At 41.5% G+C, this 27,904-nt stretch overlaps 1 protein-coding gene across 1 annotated transcript in view; it reads right to left on the reverse strand.

The window, feature by feature from the left end:
• Nucleotides 1-27,904, reverse strand: part of MTA3 (metastasis associated 1 family member 3) — a 181,248-nt gene that overhangs the window by 75,052 nt on the left and 78,292 nt on the right. The window contains exons 7-8 of the mRNA XM_006133984.2: nt 15,808-15,910; nt 3,206-3,305 (exon numbers count right to left, since the gene is read on the reverse strand). Of these exons, the coding sequence (XP_006134046.2) occupies nt 3,206-3,305; nt 15,808-15,910 (203 nt within the window). The remainder of the gene's footprint in view (nt 1-3,205; nt 3,306-15,807; nt 15,911-27,904) is intronic.

Here is a 27,904-nt window from a genome sequence, read left to right on the forward strand (position 1 = left end):
CTTTGTGGTCTTAAAATATTTCCATTAATACGACATGGCTGAATTCAGTACTTTTGAAACACATGTAGAATTCAGCCATGTTGTATTAATGAAAGCCAATTTATTAAACTCACTTTAAAAAGCAGCTCTTTTGTCTTATCTAGGCAAGAATATAGAAAAGCACAGGATTTTCAGATAGTTGCCAAAATAGTCATACATACTTTTATTATGACCTTGTGCATATACACTGCTTTTCATTTGCACTGCATTATAGAAGAATTAATGCATTACGCCTTAAGACACACTTCTGTGCTGGGTAGATTAGAAAGTCTTACTTTGCTAGCAAAAGGACAATGGTAAAGAATAGCAAGATGTTCACCAAAGACTTACGGCAGATGGCTCCACCTCCACAATGTATCATCTCTGAAAGTCTCTCTTTTTATCAACAGGAATAATTTAAACATACATAAAATGTGTATTTATATATGTAATGAGTGTACACACACACACAAGCATCAGTATAGGTACATTTCCTTTTCCAAAATTCTCCCAGTTAAGAGTATTTAAATTGATCAATCACTTCCATGCCAGTATTTGGGGAAATGAGGATACCTGGAGGGATAGCTCTGAGTTGTGTTCCTCTCTCACCAAATATGTGAGGCTCTGAACACAGCAGGAAAGAGGTGCATACTGGCATGGTGCAAGAGAATGGTGGATTGTGGAAACTGGGGACAAAAGGCATGCGGGGTCATAAACAAAAGAACTAGCAAAGAACATGATGGGTAGAGCTCTGAATGAGACGGGATGATAAAAGTTGACTTAGCTGTCTATAGCTATACTTGTTAAATGTTTAAATGAGTAACTTTTTTTTCAAAATGTAATGTTTTAGGGATACTATACAGACTCTACTGAAACACACAATCAACCTTAACCTTTTTAATCAAAAAATTAATATACAGTAAACTTCCGATAATCCAGCACCTTTAGTACCCAGGGGGTGCTGGATTATCAAATATGACGGACTATTGGAAGGCGGGTGTCAGGGGGCTCCCCCCTGGTTTGGGGTTGCCGCCCCCATCCAGGGCATTGTTCGGCTCACCTGGGCCTAGCCCCAAAGTGCAATGCCCCTCTTTTAGGGGTAATACAGCCCACTGGCCTAGTCCCCAAAGTATGCTGCCCCGTATCAGGGGAAATACGGCCCACTGGCCTAGTCCCAAAGTATGCTGCCCCTGTATCAGTGGAAATACGGCCCACTGGCCTAGTCCCAAAGTATGCTGCCCCTGTATCAGTGGAAATACGGCCCACTGGCCTAGTCCCAAAGTATGCTGCCCCTGTATCAGGGGAAATATGGCCCAATGGCTTAGTCCCAAAGTATGCTGGCTCTGCAGCCTAGTCCTCGGGCCGAGCTCCCCACTTTCTAGGGTTCTGGGCAGCGGGGGGTAGAGGGGCCCAGGCCCTCCCTCTCCACCGGGCCCGACCCAGGGCCCTATGAGTGGCGGGTGGCTCCCACCATTGGCTTGGCGGGGGGTCCTCCCCGCAACGCACCGAGCCCTCAGGGGCTTTTCCAGCTCCCTGCCCTGGGTCACTTCCTACCCCCTGCCCCCGGCCCGTACCGGTCCCGCCTGTTGGCGTTGGTCGGGTGGCTGTTGCGACACTTCCCCGGTCAGCGTCGGGGTCGGCAGTGTCTGGCCTGGCGCCTGGGTCACAGGGGGCCGGCCGGCGGCTCCGTCGCTGGGGGCGAGCCCGGCTGGGGCCTGGCAGCAGCACATTCAGCAGTCCTGGCGACTCCCTCTCTGGCAGCTGGGTGCTAGCTCCCACTCGGGCCGTGGTCTGCCCCTTCTGAGCAGGCCAGCAGCCTTTTATATCTTGGCTCCCCTCGGAGCATGCCCAGTAGGGCTGTGTGGGTGGGGCCCTCTCCACCCCCGACTCCAGGTGGTTTCCCTGGGCTTGAGTGCGGGGCGGGGCCACCCCGTCACAGGGGGGCTATGAGTGGCCTGGGGTGGAGTGGGGGGAGGATGCGCCCCTCAGCGCTGCGGGACCAGCCTGGCAGCACCCCAGCTGCTCTGCCCCAGGCTTCCCCGATTCAGCCGCTGCTGAAACTGGCCAGCAGCTGACTCAGGGAAGCCCGGGGCAGAGCACCCCAGCTGCTCTGCCCCTGGGTTCCTGGAGTCAGCCGCTGGTCAGTTTCAGCAGCGGCTGAATCAGGGAAGCTGGGGGCAGAGCAGCTCCAATTGTCCAGCACTTCCAGGATCCAGATGGTGCCGGACCATCAGGAGTGCCAGACCATTGGGTGCCAGACCACTGGAGTTTTACTGTAGTATCTAGTGACACACTCATCAATTATTTTGCTAAAAGCAAGAAACAATATGTTTTAAAAAAGAAATGTATCTTTATGTTATAATGGTTTTGGTGAGCTAGTTAATTAAAAGCTGTTTTTTTATCTCAGGGTACGTCTACACTGCACAGTTATTTTGGAATAAGCTATATAGCTTATTTCGAAATAGCACGTCTACACTGTAGTGAAGCCTCAAAATTAGTCCACGGCAGGCTTCACTAATGTAGATGTGCTATCTTCATTTAGAGCCCCAGAAGGAATAACTTAGAATGGCTCTGGTGAGGGGCTATTTCGAAACAGCAGAAGTGGAGTGTCTACACATGCCTTATTTTGAAATAGCTATTTCAGAATAGGCGTTATTCTTCAAAGAATGAGGTTTAGAAGTCAGAATACACCGTCTGTTATTTCAAAATTATTTTGAAATAGCGGAATTGCTATGTAGATGCTCTGATAGTTATTTCGGAATAACGGTCGTTATTCCAAAATAACTTTGCTGTGTAGACACGCCCACACTGATTTTGGTTTGGACAAGGTGATAAAAACACATCTTGATTTTTACTGATTCTCATTCACATTTATCGGACACAAACATTGATTCAATTTTTAAAAGTAACTAGATAGTCCAAAACCTACAAATTGAGGTGAGAATGCACTTCTGGGGTCTGAACCTGCACTCACTAGAGTCAATTGGCACTGTACTATACTACTAACATCAATGTGAGCAAGAACAGAAAACTATTAAATTCATGCAGATACTGTGCATAATTACTTATGATTACAAATATCTTCTGACCACCTATCTGCTGAAAAGCAGACCTTTAACAATATTTTTTGCTGAGTTCCTACCATCTGAAAAATGGTACAGTTAAAGCATTTTTAGCAAACTCTCACCAGTGTGATGTCTCGGGAAGCAGCAGCTGCGCTCATGTGTAAACTAGGTTGCCTGACTGAACTACTACAGTCCAAAGCTCGAGCAAATGTGCCAACCGCACTGGGGAAAAAAAGCAAAAAGATGGGTTAAGTACATTCACACATTTATGTGTTCTCTTATTAAAAGATGATTTTTCAGCAAATAAATTCAACATAGCTTGCAAAATAAAAACATACTGTAGCTCTGAGATTACAATTTTAAACATTTATCAGACCTTTAATAATAAAGTCAGCAACTGTTTAAAAAGTCATGATTTCAGTTTCAAACAACAGTGTGCTAAGTACAAAAACAATTCACCATCTTTAGAGCATGAGAACTAAAGACAATTTTGTTTAAGGGCAACCAGACAAAATCTACAACTGTTCCAGTGTGTTGATTGCCTTATCACTGTCAACTCAAGTGCCCTAGTTAGCTTGGATTTTTTTATATTAAACTCTAAATAGCACTTGACTGGTAAGCAAATATCACAAGAAGAAATGTCACAGTGCAGCTCAGACTGTTTTACAGTAATTTCACAGGTAAGATGCAAAAGGAAATTATTAGCATTTCATCCACTTTAGTAACAGGTACTTAATGCTTCCAATAGATAGGCAAAAAGGGGCCATCAGCTTGCAACCATCTAAAATCTGTATTCTTCCCTAAAGATTTTAGGTAATAAACTCAATGTCTCTTTCAGCCTGGTTAATGGAAGCTTTCAGCATTGTTCAACATGGACAGAATTTAAGCATTTATGACAATGCATAACAGGATAAAGGTAAATGCATGTGATATTTCAGAAGAAATCCTGAGCCCAAGGTTTAAGGACTGGTAACCCCACAATACAACAGGGACTGGGGCATTAATGAAAGAGGGTAGAATTCAGACTGAAGACAAGACTAGGGGGTACCTTAACTCACTGTTTTCTGGGGGTTTTAAAACAGATTTAAGTATAACGTGTTTGATGCTGTGATAGGGTCTTAGGCTCTTAACTCTGCATTAACAATGCTTCCCTGTTTGTTTGTTTGTTTGTTTGTTGAGGAAGATGTTGTGGCAAGGGGGGTATGACAAGGATCACCTGAGAGGGCAAAGAGTAGGTCTGCTTTAACACCTCACTGCCACTCAGCTAACAGTTCTGCCCTCATCCTCAGCCCACCATGCCCTCAGTAGAGTTGGAGGGGCCATGGGAAGGAAAGAAGATGGTAATGAATGGGCTGTAACAATTACATCTGCCACTTTATACCAGGATCTTCCATTTCAGTAAGTGTTAGAAAGTTCTACATAAGTCTTTTGGGAAAGGTGAATAAAAATCAATCATTTACATTAGAAATGTCTATGTTGATATTTAAATTATAATAAGTTTCTCTTTGTAAAAATAAACCTGTTTAATATGAAATCTGAATTTAATGAAAAAAATATGGTACGGCTCACAATTAGCATAATCACTTAAAACATTTAAATAAAAATAAATATGCCGAATTAACAAGCTTCTATCAAAAACTTGGAATTAAAGGCTACTTCTCCATATAAAGAAAGCATCAGGGGAAAACATCTAACTTTTTAGATCAAGTGTTACAAATGTGACAATAGGTCATACAGTGTAGTAATGGCTTGATAATGCGTGGCACGGGCTGTTTAACTCAGCACAAGAAATTGGCTAGGCCATGACAGGTGCTGGCACCCAATCTCTGATTCCAGAGACACCATCAGTATCTTATCAGGAGTGCACCTCTGTGCATATCGGTCATCTCATATTCCTAAATTCATTGTTTCTCCCTACCTGGATTCTGATTGGCTTAGATCTCAAATTATGAACATTTATGACTCCACTCATCATGGAAACATACTCTCCAGCTCATGGAAAAATACTGATTTGTCCAGTAAATACCAACCCTTGGGGTTCTGGATGGGTCTAGGCACTTCAAGGAAATGGCCTTGCTCTTCTGCTTGTAGGTTTACTCCAACAGAGATACTTCTTAACTGTCTCCTTGTCTGTGTCTAAACACTTAAAAACTGCCATTCACAAGGCATGTGGATTCCACTAGCAGAAGTCATGGAGTGTTTTCTGGGGGTAGGAGTGGGGAATTAAATAGCAAGGGAGCCTGAGCAGAGTGTGCCATCAGAAACAAGCAACACTGCTGTGAAAGCAGGAAACTGAGGATGTGTTTAGACTATAGGGTTTTGTCGACAAAAGTGGACTTTTGTCAACAAAACTATAATTGCGTCTACACTGCTGCTGAGTTCTGTTGACATAACGTAGACAGAACTCAGAAGTTTTGTCGATGGCTGTAAACCTCATTCTACAAGGAATAATGCTGTTAGTTGACAGAGTTCTGTCGACAGAAGGCGTTATTGCATCTACACTGTCCTTTGCATCTACACTGTCATGTCGACAAAGCGGCTTGCTTTGTCGACAGAACTGGATGTAGTCTAGACACTCTTTGTCGATAGAGCTTTGTCGACAGTATCTGTCGACAAAACTTCTGTTGACAAAAGCCTGTAGTCTAGATGTAGCCTGAGGGAAGAAGGAACAACATTCCTCAGAGTGCAGCCTCACTTGTTTACTTCAACATTGGAAAATGAACCAAAAAAACCCTCTCATGGCTGCTGGCTATAAATAAGACCCCATGCAATGATTTTTAAGAAACTCCTGTGCCTTTTGATGAAAAAGGAACACATGCCGAAGTGTAAATAGTATAGCAAAGACATACAAGACCAGGTTGTCAGAATGAAACATTAGGAAAAATGCTCTTCATAAAGCAATACCTTTAAGATGATGATGTGATCATGTCTGAACAATTTAGTTCAACTGGCCAGTAAACTTATTTTAGCACCATTCTTATGGATTGCCTCCCACATCTTGTTATGCTAGTAAAAGATATCTTAGATTACTGTTAGATATTTGGATTCTGGGTAAATTACTTATGAATTGAAAAATGTTTGTGTTCAAAATATAATTGGTATGTTAGTTTGTTGTGGGAGTATTTATCAATTACATTGTTTACTGTTACTGTTGAACCTCTGAAATGTTTTTTATTGATTGGTGTAATCTAATATCCTAAGTGACTATTTTCTGTTTAATTAAACTTTTATTAGGCACTATGAATTTTTTAACATTTTAAAAACTGTGGCTTTTTTTTCAAGCTGTTTGGTATGTCGCTAGAAATAATGGTTTAAAAAGATTCAGCTAATTCTGAAGGTGAAAGTAGCTTGTAGACATGAAGGGGAGGGGGAGATTGTTGTAATAAGCCATACAATGTCTTTATTATGATCATGATTTTTCGTATCTATCAAAGTTATTAATATAAATTCATAGGCTCATCTTCAGAAAGTATTCAGCAGGTTTCCTGTGAGGATAAGAACCAATAGGTCATATATATACAGAGAGAAAGTATCACTTTACCCTGAATGGTCCCTTACAATATTTGCTAGCTACTCAAGCTAAACTATCTGTTCCATCTTGTATTTAGTTGTGACACTCCAAGTACCTTTTATAGACCTGAGAAAGAGATGAATGTAGTTTGAAAATGTGTCTCTTTCATCAACAGAAGTTAGTCTAATAAAAGATATTACCTCTCACACCTTGTGTCTCTACATATCAGGCAATAAGGCCATGTCTCCACTTAATGAACAACAAATGCTCTGGTGATCGATCTTCCGTGGTTCAATTTAGCGGATTGAGTAAAGACCACTAAATCAAATGCTGAGGATACCCTCACTGGTGCCAATATTCCTCACTGTCACGGGGAGTAAGGGAAGTAAATAGGAGCTTTCTCCCATTGTCCTCCCACTGTGGGTCAACCCCAGTAAATTGATGCAAGGTACGTCGACCCTAGCAACACAATTACGTAAGCTGGAGTTGCATATCTTGCACCAATTCTCTCCACCAGTGTAGTTCATAATTGAGACCAGAAAAATCCAGCAAGATTCAATAGATGAAATGACTGCTCAGTTTATTTATGGAACAAATTCTCCTTTTGTCTTGTCCTGAACAAATATTCACTGACTTAGTTCAATCATTACAACCAGGCTACACATTCCACTCAGCAGAGCAGACATTACTGGAAGGCTGCTGGATACAGTGTCTGAGAAGCAAACCAAACAACAAGCAAAAAAACTGAAGGGAAAACTGCTCTGTGTCCTGATGCCTGGAGCGATGTTCACAATGATTCAATAATATGTTCTGGTGTGACAGTAGAAGATGGGGGTTGTCTATTCACAGAAACAACTGATACATCAGGAAATGCTCGTATAACAGAATTTTTAAAATAAGAAGTAAAAGCTATGACAAATTATGGACAAAAACTCAAGCATCAAATGTGTTGCTTTGTTGCAGACAATACCACAAATGTAACAAAAATGAGAAGCAATCTTGGGAGATAATAATGAAGGGAACCTGAAATTTAACATATAGTTGTAATGCTCCTTTGATGCATCTTTTAGGCAAAGACTTAAGTACTGCCCCAAGAATAAAGGAAAAAGTTGAAATTGCAAAATACTTCCATTATACCCACTTTGCTTTAGATTCACTGAAGAGAGCAGGATTCAAACTAATTCTCCCCCAAAATTCGTGATAAAACTCAGTGGTTGGCTGTTCTAAACTATTTATTAAGAACTGCCCTACTCTGATGAGAATTTGAGAAGAAAATCATGCAAAATAGATTAATCTATTTCAGCCAAAGTAGTCAACATCAGACTAAAGAGAAATGTAGAAATATGCTGAACATACTGCAACCTACTTCCATAACCTTGGACAAACTGCAGGGAGAATTTCAGGAGGCACTGGAGAAAGAAATACCCCACAACAAAGTTAAACTGCAAATAGCAAAGAACAGATGGGATCAAGCACTTACTCCACCTTGTTTTCTTGCCAATATTCTAAACTCAAAGAATCAGGCTAGATGCCTGATGCTAGAAAGCCTATGGAAGAAATTGGTGCAATAACGGGGCATCTAATACTCACCCAAACATTCCAAAAATCATACATTTCAGGTCGAAACGTAAACTATTCATGCAGCACGTGTTTGCTGATGATCTTTAAGGAAAGTCACACCATTTTCAAAAGTATTACTGTGCATTTGGGCTTTGTCTACGTAGCTTAATTATAGGGAGCTCATAGCACAGCTATAGACTAGGTTGAGAATTGCTGATCAACACATGATTTTTCTAAGTACTATAACATCCATATGCTTACATGGATTCTGTTGAAATAGGTTGTGGCTCATTTGTATTTGTACCTGGAGTAGGGATAGTAGTAAAAAACTGAAGTTGTTTGAGCAAGAGGTTCTAATATAAAACTCTGCAGCCTCATCCCTTAAATATCACGACATCAACATTTTAAGGCCTTTATTACTATCTGTGGGGGAGATACATGGCCACTCCCAAGAGTCAGAGGCAGTTCCCAGATTGGATTCTGTTAGGGATGCAAACAGCCCTTAATAAAGTTAACTGGTTAAACAATATAATTGTAATTGTTTAACCAGTTAACCCTGGAGGGTCGGGGAGGCTGTTTCAGCTTTCAAGCCAGCTTCCTGCGTGTACCAGCTTGGCTACCTCGGGGGGAATAGGGAACTGGTTCCCCATGCGTATTGGCTCCTGCAGAGTGACCTGCGCCCCCACCTCGCTCTGCTACTTCTGATAGGGGGGTAGCAGTGTGGGGAATAAGGTGACAGGCAAGATCCTATATACCTGGGAAGAAGCTTTCAAGTCAGCTCCCTGCACGTATTGGCTCCCATGGAGCCACCTGTCCCCCCACGCTACTGTCTCTCTATCAGAGGCGGGGGCAGAGGTCAAGTGGGAACTGGCTCCCTGCCAGCACGGGCTCCCACTCCTCCCCACACTTCCCTCCTCCCCCCAATATGTAACTGTTAAAAATTCCAGCAGTTACACATTTATATAAATACACATAGCTCAGATCCCTAGGTGAGAGAGGTTTCAGTTGAGTGTGAACGGCAGAAGCCAGATTGGTGAGGCTTGAGGATGGAAATGCAAGAGAGGAACTTCAGGCAGATATTGACAACTAAAAGGTTCAGTGAGCTTAGATGTGAAGGGGGAAAGGTGATGGTGTAGTAGCTGAAGGAATCTGAGGGCAGAGGTGAGGGAGGTTTTCTATATCTGTGACAGGAGCTGTAGGAAGGGAAGTTGAAGTCATATTTTCTCAATTTTCTCTCCCAGAGTTTCCCTACCAATTGGGATTTTGCAATCAGATTTTTCTATTTTTTAAGTGGCTTCTCCTTCCCTGTTGCTGTGTGAATGGCCAACAAAGTAAAGGAGAGGCTCACTATTAAGTGGAACCACTGAAACTGATGTCAAATGCAAAATCATTTTCTCAAATTTTTGCTATACTAATTGTATCTGCTAGTTGGAAAAACAATTGTAGGTGAAAACATTTCAGGAAGTAGCATGATTTCCAAGTTAACAGCCTTGCTTTAACAAAAATTATCATGGTTTTGTTCCTTACAGTACAAAAGCTGTGCGGCCACATGGGTCTCATGGGACTGACGATGTCATGAATAGCACTTGTCTTCATGTTCAAGAGACACCACTATATAATTAAGCCAAGAAAATAAATTGATAGGAAAAAAAGTGGAGAAAAAAATCAACCATTTAAACTGGACCCCTGAGCAACTGTAGTTCCTCCAAATACAGTTTTATTTCCCTCCTTCCATCCACTTCTACTATAGCACAATATTTTGAAGCTAACATTCCCACAAGAGAGTTATCAGTTTGCATGCAGCAGTGGCTAACACTAGTCCTTAATTTACCTGTTCTCAAAAGCTCAATAAAAATTAGGTCAGATTTGAGGAGAATAAGGTTACAAAAAAGTAAGGGCTAGGTGGTTTGCAAAGTATTAAAGCCTAAAGTTCATTAGCCCCTCAGGCAGTACTTGTGTTTTGGCATGAGTCCAAATTAGTATACAGCAAGTTCTGGATCTCAGACCAGCATAACTGTTGATCTCTCTTCTGCTTTAGGAATTTTAGTCTGGTCAGTCCAGGTGAGATGGAGTTCATGACATGCTCTGCTCTGAGTTTATATTTATCAGAATGGTCAATCCTTTTCCTGCCTCCCTTTCAAAGATTAACTATTCTACAACCATCTGGATAGGTTTAGTTAAACTAGGCTCAGGAGGATTATATATTTTTATTGGTAAATGCTGATTTCACTGCAGCAGTGAAAGTAACTTAAAATTTCTTACAGATACTGTTCTATTGCAACCCAGATCCCTGCCAGCTCTTTAAATAGTTCCCTGCTGGCTTTAGCCGCAGTTCAGCCAGCTCTTGACAAAGCTGCGCACCAGGGTGTGCCCACTCATTTACACCTCTGTTTCACTGTACAGACACAAACAAATGAAAAAATATTTATCAATATTTTTCAAATATCAAATATTTATCAATTTACTGATAGGCAAAAGGAAAATGCTTCATTTATTTATTTTATATATTTTCACATATGATATTGACAATTCGTGTTTTAATGATTATAAAGCTTTAGTTCTTTTAATTTCAGCATCTACTGTCATTATTTATTGACTGACCCCATAACTTCCGGTAACTGTGAAAATTTAAATTGATAAAAATTAGGAAAAAAATACTTAAAGCGTGTATTAACTGTGAACCTTTAGGTGGATTTTTAAAAATTTAAAAATACACACTGATTTGTCTGTTGTAACTATACAAAAAGAAAAATCAAATTTTGCCAAGCCTAGTTAAAACGTGTCATCTTTCAGACCTATACGGTGTAGTGTGAGAGCTCACAGTAGCTCTCCAAATATCTTAACATTTGTACGAAGCAGATCCAGGACCAGCCTTGGGACCAAAGGATCTTAGCATGGTGCAGAAATGAACCCATCTTAGCCTCCCAGACAGTGCCCAATCATTAAGAAAGGGTTTGATCTTTTTTTTTTTTTTGTCTTGTTATGTCAATGCCCCATTTCTCAAGGGTCAGAAATGAACCTATAAAAGGGCAACTTAATGTTGCCTATGCAACCAGTTTAAAAGTAGCTGTTTAAGATCCATTCTCCTTTCCTTAATTCCAGAGAGTCTCAATCTACTGAAGTTTTAGAATTCTTTTTTTAAGCCGCAGACATATGCCACCAGCACAATGATAATTAAAGTTGGAAAAAGACCCTAGAGATTTTCAACTACTGGATAGAGCAAAATGTGACATGCAATGTATTCCAATAATAAAATGTTGCTGTTCCAGAAGATTAATTTTTCTTGTCATTTCTAAAGCAACTAACTGTTGGTACAGAGCTCTGCTTCATTACTCTCACTTTCTGACACTTTTTTCAACCTACAAAAGTTTAGAGTGCTAAGGAAGTGACTGCTGAAGAGACAGAAAGTTGTCCACTGTTATTCTTCACCAGGAGGGAGAATGGACTTGAGGCTTTGGAACAAAGAAAAGCAAATTGTGTACAGAATACCGGATACATGTCACTTGGTAGCCTCACAGTGTTGCTGGGAAAATGAATAGGGGACATATGGTAAGTCTGAATCACTTTCATTCAAAGAAGGAGAAAAATCTGCAAAATGGAAATGGCTTAAATTCATAAGACGTCACTTAAGATATTATTATGGCCCCATCCTCTTTTGTAATTTCAATCAAAAGGAGAAGGGACTCTTCAACAGGCTTTACAATCAAGGAGGAAGGAATTAAATTTAGACAGTGGGTCAAATTCTATAGTGGAAGTGCACAAAGATGATGTAAATTCAGCCTACATATGCAAATAAGTCCGTTTTTAGACAAGATCACATATACTGGTTTAAAATATACAAAAACAGACCAGAATAAATGCCAGGCACAGTGGGTGGGCAGAAAAAAACCCAGTATTACTGACAGACTATATAACTTTCAGTACATCTATTTATCTCATTTCTTAAACCACATGGCTTTCACTAGGTACTCTTACTCATCTTTAGCCCAAACACCTTCTTGTCTGGGGGAGGGGCACTCAATTGGTCCTCACTCCTAGAGATCCAACCACAGTTAAACAATTTTATTTTGCATCTCTGCTATTTCCTCTTCAATTTTTCCAATGTTCCCTTTCTGAATAGAATCCCAAAGTATTCCAATATTAAATGTACTGAACTGGCAATTTTCTAAATGTAACCCCCTTTTTCCTCCCCGGGTTACTGGGGAGCAGGTCACACTCACAGGTGTGCCTGGGTGCCTGGTGTTTTAACCCAAAAAGAGATCCTGAGTACCCCAGTGGTGATGGTGTTTAGCTGGGGGAAAGCCCTATCCACCCCCTTGCTGCAGTCCCTTGCTGGTAATGAATGTAAAGTGGCGGTGCCTCCACCTCGCTGGCCTTGTACACACACTGGTGCCTTGAGAGCCTCCAGGAATATACTCATTCCAACATAAAGCTGGATCTAATTCCAGAACAACCACAAATCATATACATCTAATAGAATACTTTAAAATAAACCATCTTTACTTAACTACACAGGGATTAACAGATTAGCAAGAAATAGCATTAACAAAACACATAACAATAACAGAAACTTATATAGCTAGACAACAGTTACTCCACCCCAGAGTGTGCACACCCTTAGACTCAGTCCCAGACACTTGCTTGCGTTGGGGCACTGATGTTGCAGCTGTAGTGAGGATTTGGTCCAGGCTAAACAGCAACTCTGTCCCAGGCAGCACTCTTCCAGCAAGGCCCAAATTTACTGCCTCATGCTGTGCCTATAGGAAGCAGCCTGCTAACTCCCAGTTCCAACAGGCATGTAGTAGCTGCACTCCAACAGCCCCTGCACTGGGTCAATGTCCTTGGCAGCAACCTGGCTCCCCCTTTGCTTCCAAACTGCAAGGCAGAGTCCCAGACTGCTAGGCCTCTTTCTTCAAGCACATGGAGAGAGCAGTCCTCTCTCCCCCCAGAGTCCTCCCTTCCTGTTTCTTTCCAAGGGCTCATGGGAATTGTAGTCTGGATTGTAGCACACGGGGTCTTTTAGAATAAAACAGAGGCCCCTTTAGTAAGGGAACTACATAAATAAATACTGAGAGGCACACTGAGAGGCACACATTCAACAGAAAACCCACATACACTACAGAAGGTAGTATATTTGAATTACCCTGCAAGAACAGAGTTCCGGCTATGTTCAACAGTAGCAATTACCACTACTACTTAACCACACTTTTTAAATATTTTACTTATTTTAATATTTAAATATTTTAGTTGATGAAGCAATACAATCTCTCATCGTAAGACAAATCCATATAATCAGCACTGTATCTCCACTGAGGAGGTAAAAAATAATCCATTTTCTCTTGCTTAGTATTGTTTTTTATTGCAGGTAGAAATGTCTCAGAACAAATGCAGAAGGTAGGTTGAAAGGATGCAGAAGGAAAGAAGAGTACTAAAGTAAACAGAATACTGGTATATCATTTTCCAATCTTGACACATTCTAACTTTAAATGGACGCAATAAACAATAAGAAATCACACACAGATGAGGTGAACCTGCCTTATGGGAAACTGAACTAAGCAATGATAAGTAATGTCAGGAAATGGAGAACATAGTACAGGCAGAGATCCAATCAAATAACCAGGGCTCAACAAAGTATTGAATTTACTCGCCCGTGGCGAGTAGATTTCAGCCGGGCGCCCTGTTCATTTGCGGCTCGCGCATGCGCAATGCGGGTCTTGCGCATGTGCAGTGCAGAGCTGGCAAGCGGCTTTCGCCGCCGTTCATCAAGCCCTGAAAATAACTATAACTATACTGCATAAAGAGTACAGTACCTCTACATCCCTGTAAATCCACAGATATCCGCTTAATATCTGTGGGTAGCCACAGCTCATTTGTGAAGATATGGATGTGGGTCTGGATACAAATTTTGTATCTAGAACCCTACAAATTTGTGGATATCCGCTTTATATCCACAGATATCCATAACCACAGATGTCAATGTGGATATCTGCAGCTCACTTTTGCAGATACGAATGTGGATACAAATTTTGTATCTGTGCAGGGTTCAACTAAGCTCAAAGCCCCTCTCTTAGCTGTAGATGAGAAAAAGGAAATTATAAATGGCTGGGCTGGTCACACAGCTGGGAGAATGGCCCTCTTGAAAGACTGACCAGTTCTTGCTGGATAGGGAGACAGAGTCCTAAGTCCTGGGGGTCCTTGCTGACTTACAGTTTTATTGCACACTAAAATATATTTACAAAATTAGGATGTGCCAAAAAGGCAAATGTATACAAACAAAATCTAGAATTTTTAATATGAGAAGAATGAAATCTAACCCTGAACTTCTACAAAGTGACAGTGAGTAGATCTGACCATATAAGTCAGTCCTGTGGTTCTCAACCTTCGTCCACACTGGAATCCTCATTCTCATCTTGCTAGGACCTAGTCAGGATCTCTGTCCATTCATTAGCATAGAAAGTGCAATGTATGCATTGCCCCCAAGTTAAGAACCTCTGGGCCTGCGGTGTCCAACCAGTGATAATGAACTAGCCACACTCAACTGGCCAAATATCCATATGTGGCTAGTGGCCAGCATATTGGACACCACAGCTCTAGGCTATCATGTTAGAGACAGGGGAGACTAAAACCTGCAGCATCTGAAAATGTAATATAATTGAAACTGATTCCAGCTTATGGTAAAGCAAAGGGAAATCTTGTGCCTACTACTGTATGCAACACAGGACAAAGATATATCTCTAAGGAACTAATGTGTTCCCCAGAGATGAGGAAACAGAGGAACTGTCAGTGAGAAAGCAGTATAATCTTCTCTCATGGGAAACACTCAAGCTGACTCGCTGCTATTAATTGGCCTAATCTATTTTAAAGTAAATCAGAAGAAAATCTCTTCAGATCAGGCAAAAAATCAAATATCCAAATGTGAAAGTCAGGGGGGCTCCATTTCTCACTAGGAGACTAATGGAGATAGCAGATTCCCAATGACTGCAGTTTGGTTTAGGAGGAAGATTCAGAAGAAGAGCTTTCAGCTCAACCAGTCTATCAAAGTACAGACTGAACCTTTCTAGTCCAGCACTCTATGGCCCAGCAACATCCATGGCCTGGCATGATTTTAGTTATCCTGATGTCCACTTATCATGGGTGTGGCTAAGTTTCCATGATCCCATAAAGTTTGTTTACAGCACCAGTCTTGGTTCATAGTGTTCTGTGCAATTATTTAGCTTTAATTTACTCCTAAATGTCTTTTTTAAGAGACCAGTAAGAAGTGAAAGTATTGGAAATGCTGATAAACAACAATGACCTCCCATGGTCCAGAATTCTCTGGTTCAGCACCGGTCAGGTCCTGAAGGTGCCAGACTAGAGAGGTTCAATCTGTATAACACCAGGCAACTCAGAGCGGCTCTTCCTGTTCCCATGTACCTGAAGCCACTGGAACTGCAAAAGTCTGAAGTCTGGAAGAAATTTAGAAATATATTCCTTTCCTATACAATTTATTCTAAAATAGGTACGCATCATGTTATATGCTACTTGTTTTCTTTTATCTAACTTCAAGATAAACATAGAATGTTAAACAAGTGTCAAATACATGAATAAGTGGTCTACAGGGTTTCTAGAAGGAGGAAAAGGTATTTTTCTGGGATCAGAGTATTTCAAGCTTACCGTGCTACAACCAAAAACTGGTCAATCTGACGATCAGTAAGGAGACTATCTGGATTCCATACTTTTACTTCCAGCTTTGCCTGCTCTCTGTCATCTAATTCTCCTGTCAAAAAGGTAAATGGGATAAAACACATATTTACAATGTTGCTCTTCGTGAACATTTTACACCAAGCTTAAATAACATTCTCTATTTATATATAACAAGATATAATTAAATCAGCAGTTAACAATTTAAAATTTCATATTGCAATATCAAGTAAACAAATGTCCAGCATAAAATAAGCATTAACCTTACTTAGAGAAAGTATCAACATTAATTTTTTTATTCTATACAGGCAATCCCCGGGTTACGTACAAGATAGGGACTGTAGGTTTGTTCTTAAGTTGAATCTGTATGTAAGTCGGAACTGGCGTCCAGATTCAGCCGCTGCTGAAACTGATCAGTTTCAACCGCGGCTGAATCTGGACGCCAGTTCTGACTTACATACAGATTCAACTTAAGAAACCCAGGCGTCCCCAAGTCAGCTGCTGCTGAAACTGATCAGCGGCTGATTCCAGGAAGCCTGGGGCAGAGCAACTCTGCCTCGGGCTTCCTGTAGTCAGCCGCTGGTCAGTTTCAGCAGCGGCTGACTTGGGGATGCCTGGGGCAGAGCAGCTGGGGTGCTGCTGGGTTGCTCCAGTAGCGCAGCTCCTCGGCGCTACTGGAGCAACCCAGCAGCACCCCAGCTGCTCTGCCCCAGGCGTCCTGATTCAGCCGCTGCTGAAACTGACCAGCAGCGGCTGAATCAGGATGCCTGGGGCAGAGCAGCTGGGGAGCTGCCGGGTTGGTCCGGAGCAGCGCTGCGGGACCAACCCGGCAGCCCCCAGCTGCTCTACCCCAGGGGTAGGCAAGAAAATCCTGGTCTGCTGGGGGGGGCACTAGCTGCACCCCACCCCCAGCAGACCAGGGAGACATGGATGGCGGGACTGCCCAAGTCCTCCACGGCTTTGCTCCATCTCCCTGGTCTACTGACCTGGGAGACGCGGAGCAAAGCCGCAGAGCACGCGGGCAGCGGGACAGTCCAGGCGCACCGCGGCTGTCCCACTGCTGGTGTGCTCCGGGGCTTTGCTCCCCATCTCCCTGGTCTGCTGGTCAGACCAGGGAGACGGGGAGCAAAGCCGCGGAGCACGCCCGCAGCGGGACAGCCACGGCGCGCTTGAGCTGTCCCCCTGCGGGCGTGCTCCGCAGCTTTGCTCCCCGTCTCCCTGGTCTTCAGGGAGACGGGAAGCAAAGCCGCGGAGCACGCCTGCAGCAGGACAGCCCAGGCGCGCTTGGGCTGTCCCGCTGTGGGCGTGCTCCGCGGCTTTGCTCCCCGTCTCCCTGGTCTGCAGGGAGACGGGGAGCAAAACCTTGGCACACGCCCACAGCGGGACAGCCCAGGTGCGCCGTGGCTGTCCTACTGCGAGTGTGCTCCGAGGCTTTGCTCCCCATCTCCCTGGTCTGCTGGTCGGAAGACGGGGAGCAAAGCCGCAGAGCACGCCCGCAGGGGGACAGCTCAAGCGCGCCTGGGCTGTTCCACTGAGGGCGTGCTCCAAGGCTTTGCTCCCCGTCTCCCTGCAGACCAGGGAGACGGGGAGCAGCTTTTCTCGCCCCGGAGGACGGGGGCGGCGGACCGCGGCGCATCTGGGCGTCCCGCCGCTCCCGTCCTCCGGGGCGAGAAAAGCCCCGTTCGTAACTGAGGATCCGACATAAGTCGGATCTGCGTAACTCGGGGACTGCCTGTACTTAATAAAGCTTGGCCAGAGTTGGAACCATGGTTCCATTGTATTTTTTAAATTGTTTCCCAATCACAGCACAAATTAATGTTAAACTCAAACAACTTCAGCAGTTAAATGTTATTATTTTTCTATTTTGAATATGCCTGAAAATAGAAAATACTATAGATCAAAGCTAACTACTCTTATTTTATCAAACCTTTATTATTTCTAGTCCCACTTTTTACTCAGAGCCACTACTTTGTCTACACTCGTAAAACAATGACTCTTGTTCTGTTAACCAGCTATAATTCTTGCAATTTAATAAATAAGTTGATAGCACAAAAAAGTTATATTAATTACCCAGTTAAACTAATTTGAATCAAGCATAACTACAAGCACTATTTTAGTACGGTTTCTACAGTAAGAATCTTCTCTTCAATCAAGACTGTAGTTTTGTTAAGTTTTAGTCTCTTCTACATAGCATTTTTCAATTTTATTTGCTTCTAATTGTTTCTAACTCTATCTTATTCACTTGAACTCACTTAAAATCCTTCTTTTCTTGATACATTTGTTTTACTTTAAATCTAAGTCATGCTAATGCTGCATTTGGGTTAAAGTGATGAGCTGTGCATTTTGTTTAGTTAGAGGAGCAAACAATCTTTGTTATTTCTCTGACCATTCTACAAGAGGGCTGGATACTTCAGGGCTGGCAAAGCTGGGGAAATTCAGAACTAAGAGTACATTGGGGTCACCTCTGCACGTGATAACTGGCTGATAGTGACTCCAGTGGGGCTACTGTGTTGTGGGCAAGCTGCTGGGACAAGAGTGCAAAACCAAGACATGCATACACACAGGATACTCCATGTTAATCTGCTGTCTGGTGGCATCCACAGCAGCAGAGTATCTGAGACTCCCACGGTTACAAAGCAGGTGATGACAATACCTCACCTGTCTGGATTGCAATGTACAGCTATGCATAAGGCTGAAACAATGCCAGCACTTTCAAATATTTTTGAAAGTCAATGCCAGATACCCCAGAGGGAGAGAACAGAAACAGATAGTCATCAAGTGATCCTTCTCCTGTCATCCATTTCCAGCCTCTGACAAACAGAGGCCAAGGACACTACATCTACTCATCCTGGCTAATAGCCATTTGTGATGAATAGGAAGAGTGCTGGCCAGCACCTGATGACTAAGGGGTTAAACGCAGGTAACTAGCAAGGTTGCTGTCAGGGAGCCAGAAGAACCAATGGGGATACAGTGCTGAAATGTGAATTGTATAAGATACTTTGCCTGTTTTCTTTGTGTGGGAGAGTTAAGCCAGGAGCTGAGAGAGACAGGCTGATTTAAACCCAGGCAGGATTACCATGCCTCCAAGGACTTCAGGGCATGGAATTGGACTGAACCCAGAAGGGATTGTGAGTCAATAAAGGGAAAAGTATATCTAGTTGCTATCAGGGTATTTTTCATTATTTTTGTGTTTTGGTTTGAACTGCTCTATGTGAATCCATGGCTCCCCTTCCCCATTTACCATCTAATGGTATGTCTACACTCTGCCACATCCAAGGAATGTGTTTGTTCTTCTACTTTTTTTTGCGAAAGAGCAAACACGCTCTTTTGGGGAGCTCTGTACATATCCCTCGTTCTACGAAGGATAAGAGCTCTGCTGAAAGAGGAGGCTTTTCCACCATTTGGCCATGTCTAGACTGGGCCAAATGGCGAAAAAGCCTCTTCCAGAAGAGCTACACAAATTGTGCTCCCAAAAACACCCTATAGTGTAGACCTAGCCTAAGAGTTGTTCCCAGAGATTTTCTCTGTGTTTTAATTTGTTTTACTTAGTTTCCCTGTAACACTCATCAATCAAGTATGCTTTATCAAATATATCTTGTTTTGTAATAAAAATCGCTTTTTTAAGGTGACTATTTGATTTGTGTGTCCGGGAAAGCACAGGAGATCTGCCTGTGTGTGTATATGCATGCTTAAGACTAAGAGGTCAGCTACCAGAGACTGCAGTTTTGTTTTTCTCTTCTTTAGTTTTTCAAGCTCTCTTGTGGTAAAAGCTTGGGGTACACCTGGGGATCCCCCCTATTTTTTAGGGTAAATCACTTGATGGTGGCAGCTACCCCCTTAAAGTCACTAAATCTGTGTCTCTGGGGAGTTTTTGTAAACAGAGCCTGTAGAGGCAAGGTATTTAAAGTCTTTGCAGGCCCCCTCCTTCTGCACTTGGAGCGCCAGAGTGGGGAACAACCCTGACATGAAACAGAGGCCAAGGTCACCATCTCTAGCCATCCTGGCTAATACCCATTGACGGACTTAACCTCCACAAAAGTATCTAATTCTTTTTTGAACACTGTTAAAGACCTGGTCTTCACAAAAAGACCCAAAGAGATGGTACCCAAAGAGACACCTTTAAGGGAGGCGGACTTTCATAATATGAGAAGCACTAATCCTTTGAAAACCAGGATAACTTCAAGGTATCTCAGGTTGGGTACTCCTAAACCAAAGCAATCAAAATCACTGGTCACTTTGAAAATCTTGACCCCTGTAGTCAGCTGTATTAAGGAAGGAGCATTTTAGGATAACAGTTTTTGACATAGCATCTGGAAACCTGTCTATGCCACAGGCTTCCTGCATGACCATGGGAAAATTAATTCAGGGCCTGATCTGAAGCCCTTGAGGGAATGGGAGACCTAAGCCATGAATTTAGCAAGATACTTAAGCATATTCCTGCCTTTAAGAACTGAAATCTACTCACATGTTTAAAGTTCAGCACATAGCTAAATATTCCACTGAACTGGGCTCTTAGTTTCTCTGTGCATCAGCTTCTCATTCTTCCCTGTCTCACAGGGGAACTGAAGGATAAAGTGCTCTGATACTATAACTATAAGTGCAAAAAAAAGTCAAAGGGAAATCTGATTTCATTAATCTGTTAACAAATACTTCCCTCTGATCAAAGATATCGAAGGAGTCAGATAGCATACTGCTTTCAATTAATTCTAAATTTCCTCCTTAAAAGCAGTTTTAATCTAACACACAATACTCTACATATCACTAAGTTAACTACTGTATATCTGTAGCCAGTTCATGACCTTTATTCTCATATATATAGTTGGACTGGTTGTCTGCAGGCTTGTTTTTAGATATTTATTTTCCCCAAAATATAAAGCAGCATCACTTGCCCATTTCACTGAGTCACCTGGCAAGAAATGAAGATTTTAAAAAGATCTCAGGTACTAAACTGCACTGTCTAAAATAAAGTCTTACCTTTCTGCTATGGTCTGATGAATAATTCATTTAATAATACAACTTCCAGTCTTACTTTAAAACAAGTGACTTGCCTATTTTCTCTCACTTTATAAAATTAACTATACAAGTCAGTGGTAATTAAAATATTACAGACAACTATTTATCTAAAATAACTAAGGGTATGTCTACACTACCCCGCTAGTTCGAACTAGCGGGGTAATGTAGGCATACCGCAATTGCAAATGAAGCCCGGGATTTGAATTTCCCGGGGTTCATTTGCATAAGCGGGGCGCCGCCATTTTTAAATCCCCGCTCGTTCGAACCTCGTGCCGCGCGGCTACACGCGGCACGAGGTTCGAACGAGCGGGGATTTAAAAATGGCGGCGCCCCGCTTATGCAAATGAACCCCGGGAAATTCAAATCCCGGGCTTCATTTGCAATTGCGGTATGCCTACATTACCCTGCTAGTTCGAACTAGCGGGGTAGTGTAGACATACCCTAAGAGAGAGAGAGAGAGAGAGAGAGAGAGTGTGTGTGTCCGTCTGTCCGTCCACTACACAATTCTGAAAGTGTGGAATGTCTCTTTTAAACCAGTAGATAAGGACAGGTCCCATATTAGCGTTAAGGCAAATGCACTTTTTCTGATTAAATTTGCATGACATTCTATTGGTACTTAAGGTACTCAAACAATGTTCTGTATGAACTACACTAATTTGATTATTTTTTTTGGTCTTCATAGCTGAAGCTTAAACTTTTTTCATTATGAAGTCTGGAAGCAGCATCTATCTTCCCACTTTATTTGCTTTTATGATTAAACTACTGAAAGTATAAACCAGAAATTGCCCAGAAGTCAAAGGTTTTGCATTTGAATCATAGAATAGAATCATAGAATACTAGGACTGGAAGGGACCTCAAGAGGTCATAGTGTCCAGTCCCCTGCCCTCATGGCAGGACCAAATACTGTCTAGACCATCCCTGATAGACATTTATCTAACCTACTCTTAAATATCTCCACAGATGGAGAGTCCACAACCTCCCTGGGCAATTTATTCCAGTGTTTGACTGCCCTGACAGTTAGGAACTTTTTCCTAATGTCCAACCTAAACCTTCCTTGCTGCAGTTTAAGCCCATTGCTTCTTGTTCTATCCTCAGGGGCCAAGATGAACAAGTTTTCTCCCTCCTCCTTATGACACCCTTTTAGATATCTGAAAACTGCTATTATGTCCCCCCTCAATCTTTCCTTTTCTAAACTAAACAAACCGAATTCCTTCAGCCTTCCCTCATAGGTCATGTTCTCTAGACCTTTAATCATTCTTGTTGATCTTCTCTGGACCCTCTCCAATTTCTCCATGTCTTTCTTGAAATGCGGTGCCCAGAACGGGACATAATACTCCAACTGAGGCCTAACCAGCGCAGAGTAGAGCGGAGGAATGACTTCTCATGTCTTGCTCACAACACACCCAGAATCCCAGAATCACGTTTGCTTTTTTTGCAACAGCATCACACTGCTGACTCATATTCAGCTTGTGGTCCACTATAACCCCTAGATCCTTTTCTGCCGTACTCCTTCCTAGACAGTTGCTTCCCATTCTGTATGTGTGAAACTGATTGTTCCTTCCTAAGTGGAGCACTTTGCATTTGTCTTTATTAAACTTCACCCTGTTTACCTCAGACCATTTCTCCAATTTGTCCAGATCATTTTGAATTATGACTCTATCCTCCAGAGCAGTCGCAACCCCTCCCAGCTTGGTATCATCTGCAAACTTAATAAGCGTACTTTCTATGCCAATATCTAAATCGTTGATGAAGATATTGAACAGAGACGGTCCAAAAACAGACTCCTGACTCTATAAAAAAAATGGTGTTATGTGCAAATAACTCTTAAGATGGGAGAAGGGCAGAAGAAGGGGAATAGGATATGTTTATCTTTAATTGCAGAATAATCTCTATCCTTAAATGGTGAATAAAGACTCATAAGGCTGTGTCTTTCAGGTGTTAAGTTGGTATATAGATGAGTTTTTCATTTACATAAATGCTAAGTGCATATATGGATGCAATGCATATAAATTAAGCCAACCAGTCAATAAAAGCTATCAATTCACACAAATACAGCACTTGCTTACAGTGAGTCAGACACCTTTATATTGCTGCTGAAATCTGTCTAGTCTGATCACTGTCTACACCCTACAGCTCTACTCCATAAAGGATCACAATAAACTTCCCTCAAAAAAAAATTACCTTGGGATTAAAACCACCCCATGCCCAATAGCCCAGTTAGCTGTATTAGTATATGAATCTTGGTGTTCTGAAAATGCTCCAGCTGCTGACTATATTTATTAAAAAATAAAAAAAGAGTAAAGCAATGGGAGATAATTTTAAATTGGTATTTGTTTTATATTTAGCAAATATTCAGCATTAATCACCACTTTCCAAATTTTTAGAAAAAAATATTTTCATGCTCAAGTTGAAAAAGTTTCTCTACCTAAGAGATAGAGTTGAGTTAACAACTCGGCTTAAAATCATCTGAACTATAACCATGTGGTCTTGACTAATGCCTCCATAATGCTGCTTCAAGCATTATTAATCTATATGTAGAAGAGCCAATGCCAGATGAGGACATAGCATAAATCCCTCTGACTCTCAATACCCTGCAGAGTGTGTTCACTGTTGAACATTCATGAAGGAGCTGCCACAATACCAGGAAAATAGGAGCACAATGCTTTGGAGATAGCATTCTCCCATCTTATATTATCACAAGATCTCTACCTAGTTATGGGCCCTACTGGGTGCTGCACTCCAGGTGATGCTGTGTCCCTGTGCCTTCACTCACAGAGTTTTGCAGCAGTGTCCATATAGTTGTTCACATGCCGTTGCTGCTTGAAGTATTGCATGTGCAAATGGGACCCTTCAGTTCCTTCTTTACTTCTTTGGTTGGCTGCATCAACCACCAGTGAGTTGGATACTAGGTATGTAAATAGAATTTCTGAACCTTTTGAGGAGACATATTATTTTCAATCTGCCCTTTTGCATGTTGGTGGGATTGGCACTGCTATCTCAGAGGAAAAGTATGTTTGCAAAAAAATTAACTCGTGTTGACATTTTTGGCACCTTTTGCAGGGCAATTTTGAGTTAGGAAGCCACTTCTGAATAAGTCCTGGGAATGAGTAAAGTCATTTGCAGTGGGAGGTAATGGGGACACAATAGTCTCCCCTGGTGATGAGGAAGTATGGATGGGTTGTGAGGTATCAGGAGCAATGTCCTCTTTTGTCTCTGCCATTCATAACTCCTGTGCTCCAGTGACGGCTGTCTTGGAAAGTGGAGTCTGTGATCTGATATTGTCCTATGTAGATTATGGCATCTGCTGTGGTGGCTTTGATAAGATCCCTGGGGACTCCAGTATAGCCGAGGACCGAAAAAGGAATGGGTGGTCCCATCCAGGGTTGTCCATACCATGGTGGATGTGGTAGTCATAGATGTATCTTGACCATGATGATCTTTCAGATATGGGTGACCTTACTGGTTTAAAGCAGAGAGTAAAAAAGACTCCTCCAACCTCATCATCATTATCATCACAAGAAATTGTGAGGCTGAGAGAACTGCTTGGTGCAGCACTGCTGTAGTAGGTAAGAGGCCCATTCCCAGAAGAGGAGAATCCGGGGTAGGAGAGGCCAACAGGTCTTGGTGGTAAAACAAGTGTTTTTGTGCCGAAAGAATTAGGGGCAGCAGAGATGGTACCAGACAAGGGGTGGGTGCGATATGAATCAAAACCGATATACATCATGTGAGCGTGGCTGTGCTAGTGGCACCAGGCAGCAGCCCATGGGTTGAAGCAGTTGTCAGTGCCAAATCTTTATAAATGCTGTTGGTGCTGTTGTGGAGATGGGCAGCTTAGACGCATTAGCATTGACACCGGAGTGGTGGGAACCAGCGCTGGTCACTGCACAGATAATGTTGGAGGTGCCCAGAGCATCATAGTTGTTCTGTCTTGGTGCAGTCAACATTGCTGAGAGCAATCTAGTGGGTGACTGATTTATTTATTTATTTATTTATTTTGTGGTCTAGTCTCTGAGGTGGTGAAGCTGGACTTTTTTTTGGATGTGGGAGGGTGTTGGCTTCTTTGATTTCCAGGATCTTTGTGGTGAAGAACCTGGAGACCTTTGCTGGAGAGATCCTTCTTGGCCCAGGTCACAGACTGGTCTAAATGATTTTTCCATTAAAATAAATTTTAGCCTATCTCTTCAAGCACTAGCCTTCAGTGGGTCTTCAGCCAGAGCAATGTGCTCATTTCTGGGGAATGTGAGATTCCTCAGAGACTGGACACATTGAAAGAGTCCATCAGAGATTGGCATTGCCTCTCTACGGGTCTTGCATCTTTTAAAACCTAGTGCACCAAGTGTTTTCATAACAGGAAAATAACTTTGCATCAGGGAACGCTAAGGGATTTTATTAACAAGAGTGTAAGCTAAGAACAGAACCTAAACTACACAAGGTAGAGAGTTAAATATTCTCTTCTAAGATGGAAAAACTAAAGTTTTCAGCAGTACCGTTGAGCTCTGTCTCAGTCCAGAGAAAGTTGAGAAGGAACTCAGAGATCCAGGTCAGGTGCACGATATTTCAAGTGGCAAAATCATGCGAGATGGGCACCATGTATGTATGACCCATATAGACACTGCTGCAAAACAATCTGAGTGAAGACACAGGAATGCAGCATCACCTGGAGTAGACCACCCACCAGGGCATCTCTCAAAAAATAACCTAAGTTTCCTAAAGAATGATCAAGGCACCGTATTTTTATATTACCTTTAAAGTCATTTCCAGAGTTTGAGACAGAGCCTTCTATTAGATGCAGCTATTGCAAATACTGACAAGTATTCAGGTGCAACACAGAGTATAATATTTTACCCTTAACCCTAAGGATGCCTCTACATGGTACCCATAGCTCGAAATAAGCTACACAATTTGAGCTATGCAAATTATATAGCTTATTACGAATCAATTTTGAAATAGCTTATTTAAAAATTTGGTGTTGTCTACACAGCACTTATTCTGAAATAAATCACTATTCCTAAATGTTCCTTATTTCTTGTGGAATGAGGTTTACAAAGACGCCAGAATATTGAGCTCGTTATATTTCAAAATAACAGGTAAACTCAAATACACGGAATAGCTGTTTCAGGTTGCCTCTGGTATTCTGAAACAGTGCTGCAGTGTAGATGTAGCCCAAATGTCCTTGTTTTTCTCTTTTAACACTGTAAAAGAACCTGAGCAATTTGACTTGCACTGTGGTTCCCACCACTCTCCCCCCTTTAGTTTGTATTTTTATGTTTTAATATTTGTGTTTTATGCTTTAGAGTGGTTTAAAAGAAAGAGTACTCAAAGTAAAAATCTTCTCCTGTCTATACTGTTATTATTAAAAATGTTTTTTCTGGTGCTTCTGTATTTAGATACTTACCTACACAAGTCACTGCCAAGGCAAATCACAGTATATACATTTTTAATAGAGAGAGTTGCCTAAATCCAAGTTCAACTTTGTATTAATTTTTTTTCCCTTGATTGGGCTTTTTAAAGTTTTTACAAATTCTAATTTGAATATACTACAACTGTAATGAGTTTAACATAATACTTGAAATGAAAAAGTATGAGGTGGTAGGTTATTTCGCGGAAAATGTCATGAAAAGGAATATGTACATAAAAAATGCATAACAAAATTCCCTACAGAAAGCAGATACTCAATATATTAAGTAGTCAATTATGAAAATTTAATACCACAAGCAATGGAAATGTTTTCTATTAAAAAAAACACCCTAAGGCCCTAAACATGCAAAGGTTTAAACACATGCTTAACTTTTCAGATGCAAATAATCTCACTGATTATAGATCTATGAAGCCAATTGGACTGCTTCCTTAAATAAAGTTAATTAAATACATAAGTCAACATGACAATTTTTTTCTGTAATGTGAAGCAGATTTTGAATTATTCAGGTGTAAAAATGCAACTTGTTCACATCCGGTAATCTATTTTTCCACAGCTATTCAGTAACTTAAAAAGAAAATTAAACATAAAAAAACTGTCAAAGTAACAAACAAGCAAATAGAAAACTGAACTTACAATAAGCCCATCTATGAAAAGTTATTCAAGCAGAAAAATATACAGAAGTTAATTAAGCCCTGAGATGTGGTTTGAAAGCCAGTTAGTGAATGTTCACTGCAGTACATTACTTTGTAGAATAAATATGTAACAACTTGACCATACAAGCATTATCAAGCCCAGAAGACTAAGCCTTGAGTGTGTGTATGCTTATAAATTAATCTCAGGACTCTCTAGCCATTATTAATGAAGAAATCTTTCCAACCATAATAATCTACAGGCTTCTCTGACAATGAATCAATGAAGGCTTTGATCTTACATTGCAGCCAGCTGGCAAAAAGAGAAGCAATATATTTTAACCATTTCCTTTGTTTAAGTAGTTGGGAACTATGAACATCATCCTTAGGAAGAGGGGAGCACATGGCAAAAATGTCCTTTACAAGCTAAATAAAGTGTGAAATCTTGGCTCTCTTCATGTCAAGTGTAAAACTCCCACTGGTCTCACCTAAAGTGTATAAAAAATACTTGATGGAAGATTTGTTGTTAAAAACTAATTTGGGTCATTGGCACAACTCTGAAAACAGAAATGAAGGTCTTATAACATGTAGTTGCCAGACAATACTATTGCCATACGCTCTCAAATACTGTCATTTAATTCTTTAAAAGTTTTAGTATCAAGGATACCTGCATACCTCTTATATTTAGGCATCTGGATGATAGACAGGAAGGTCTAAGAATTAAGGGCCCCAATTCCAAGATGTAGTTCAGCAGGTTTGTAAATTTAGGCATGTGAATAGTACCATTAAGGTCAGTGGAACCATTCACTTTTCACAAACTTGCAAGCATATTTAAGTTACCACAATAAGTCTGTTACTAATATCCATAAAGAGGATGGGCAAAATCGAGAATGCATTATTATTACTTTGACCTATGTTGATAACAGGTTTCAGACAGGTAGCGGTGTTAGTCTGTTTCAGCAAAAACAACAAAGTAGTCCGCTGGCACTTTACATGATAACAAATGTAT

Source organism: Pelodiscus sinensis, chromosome 3, assembly GCF_049634645.1.
Source record: "Pelodiscus sinensis isolate JC-2024 chromosome 3, ASM4963464v1, whole genome shotgun sequence".
Lineage (NCBI taxonomy): Eukaryota > Metazoa > Chordata > Testudines > Trionychidae > Pelodiscus > Pelodiscus sinensis.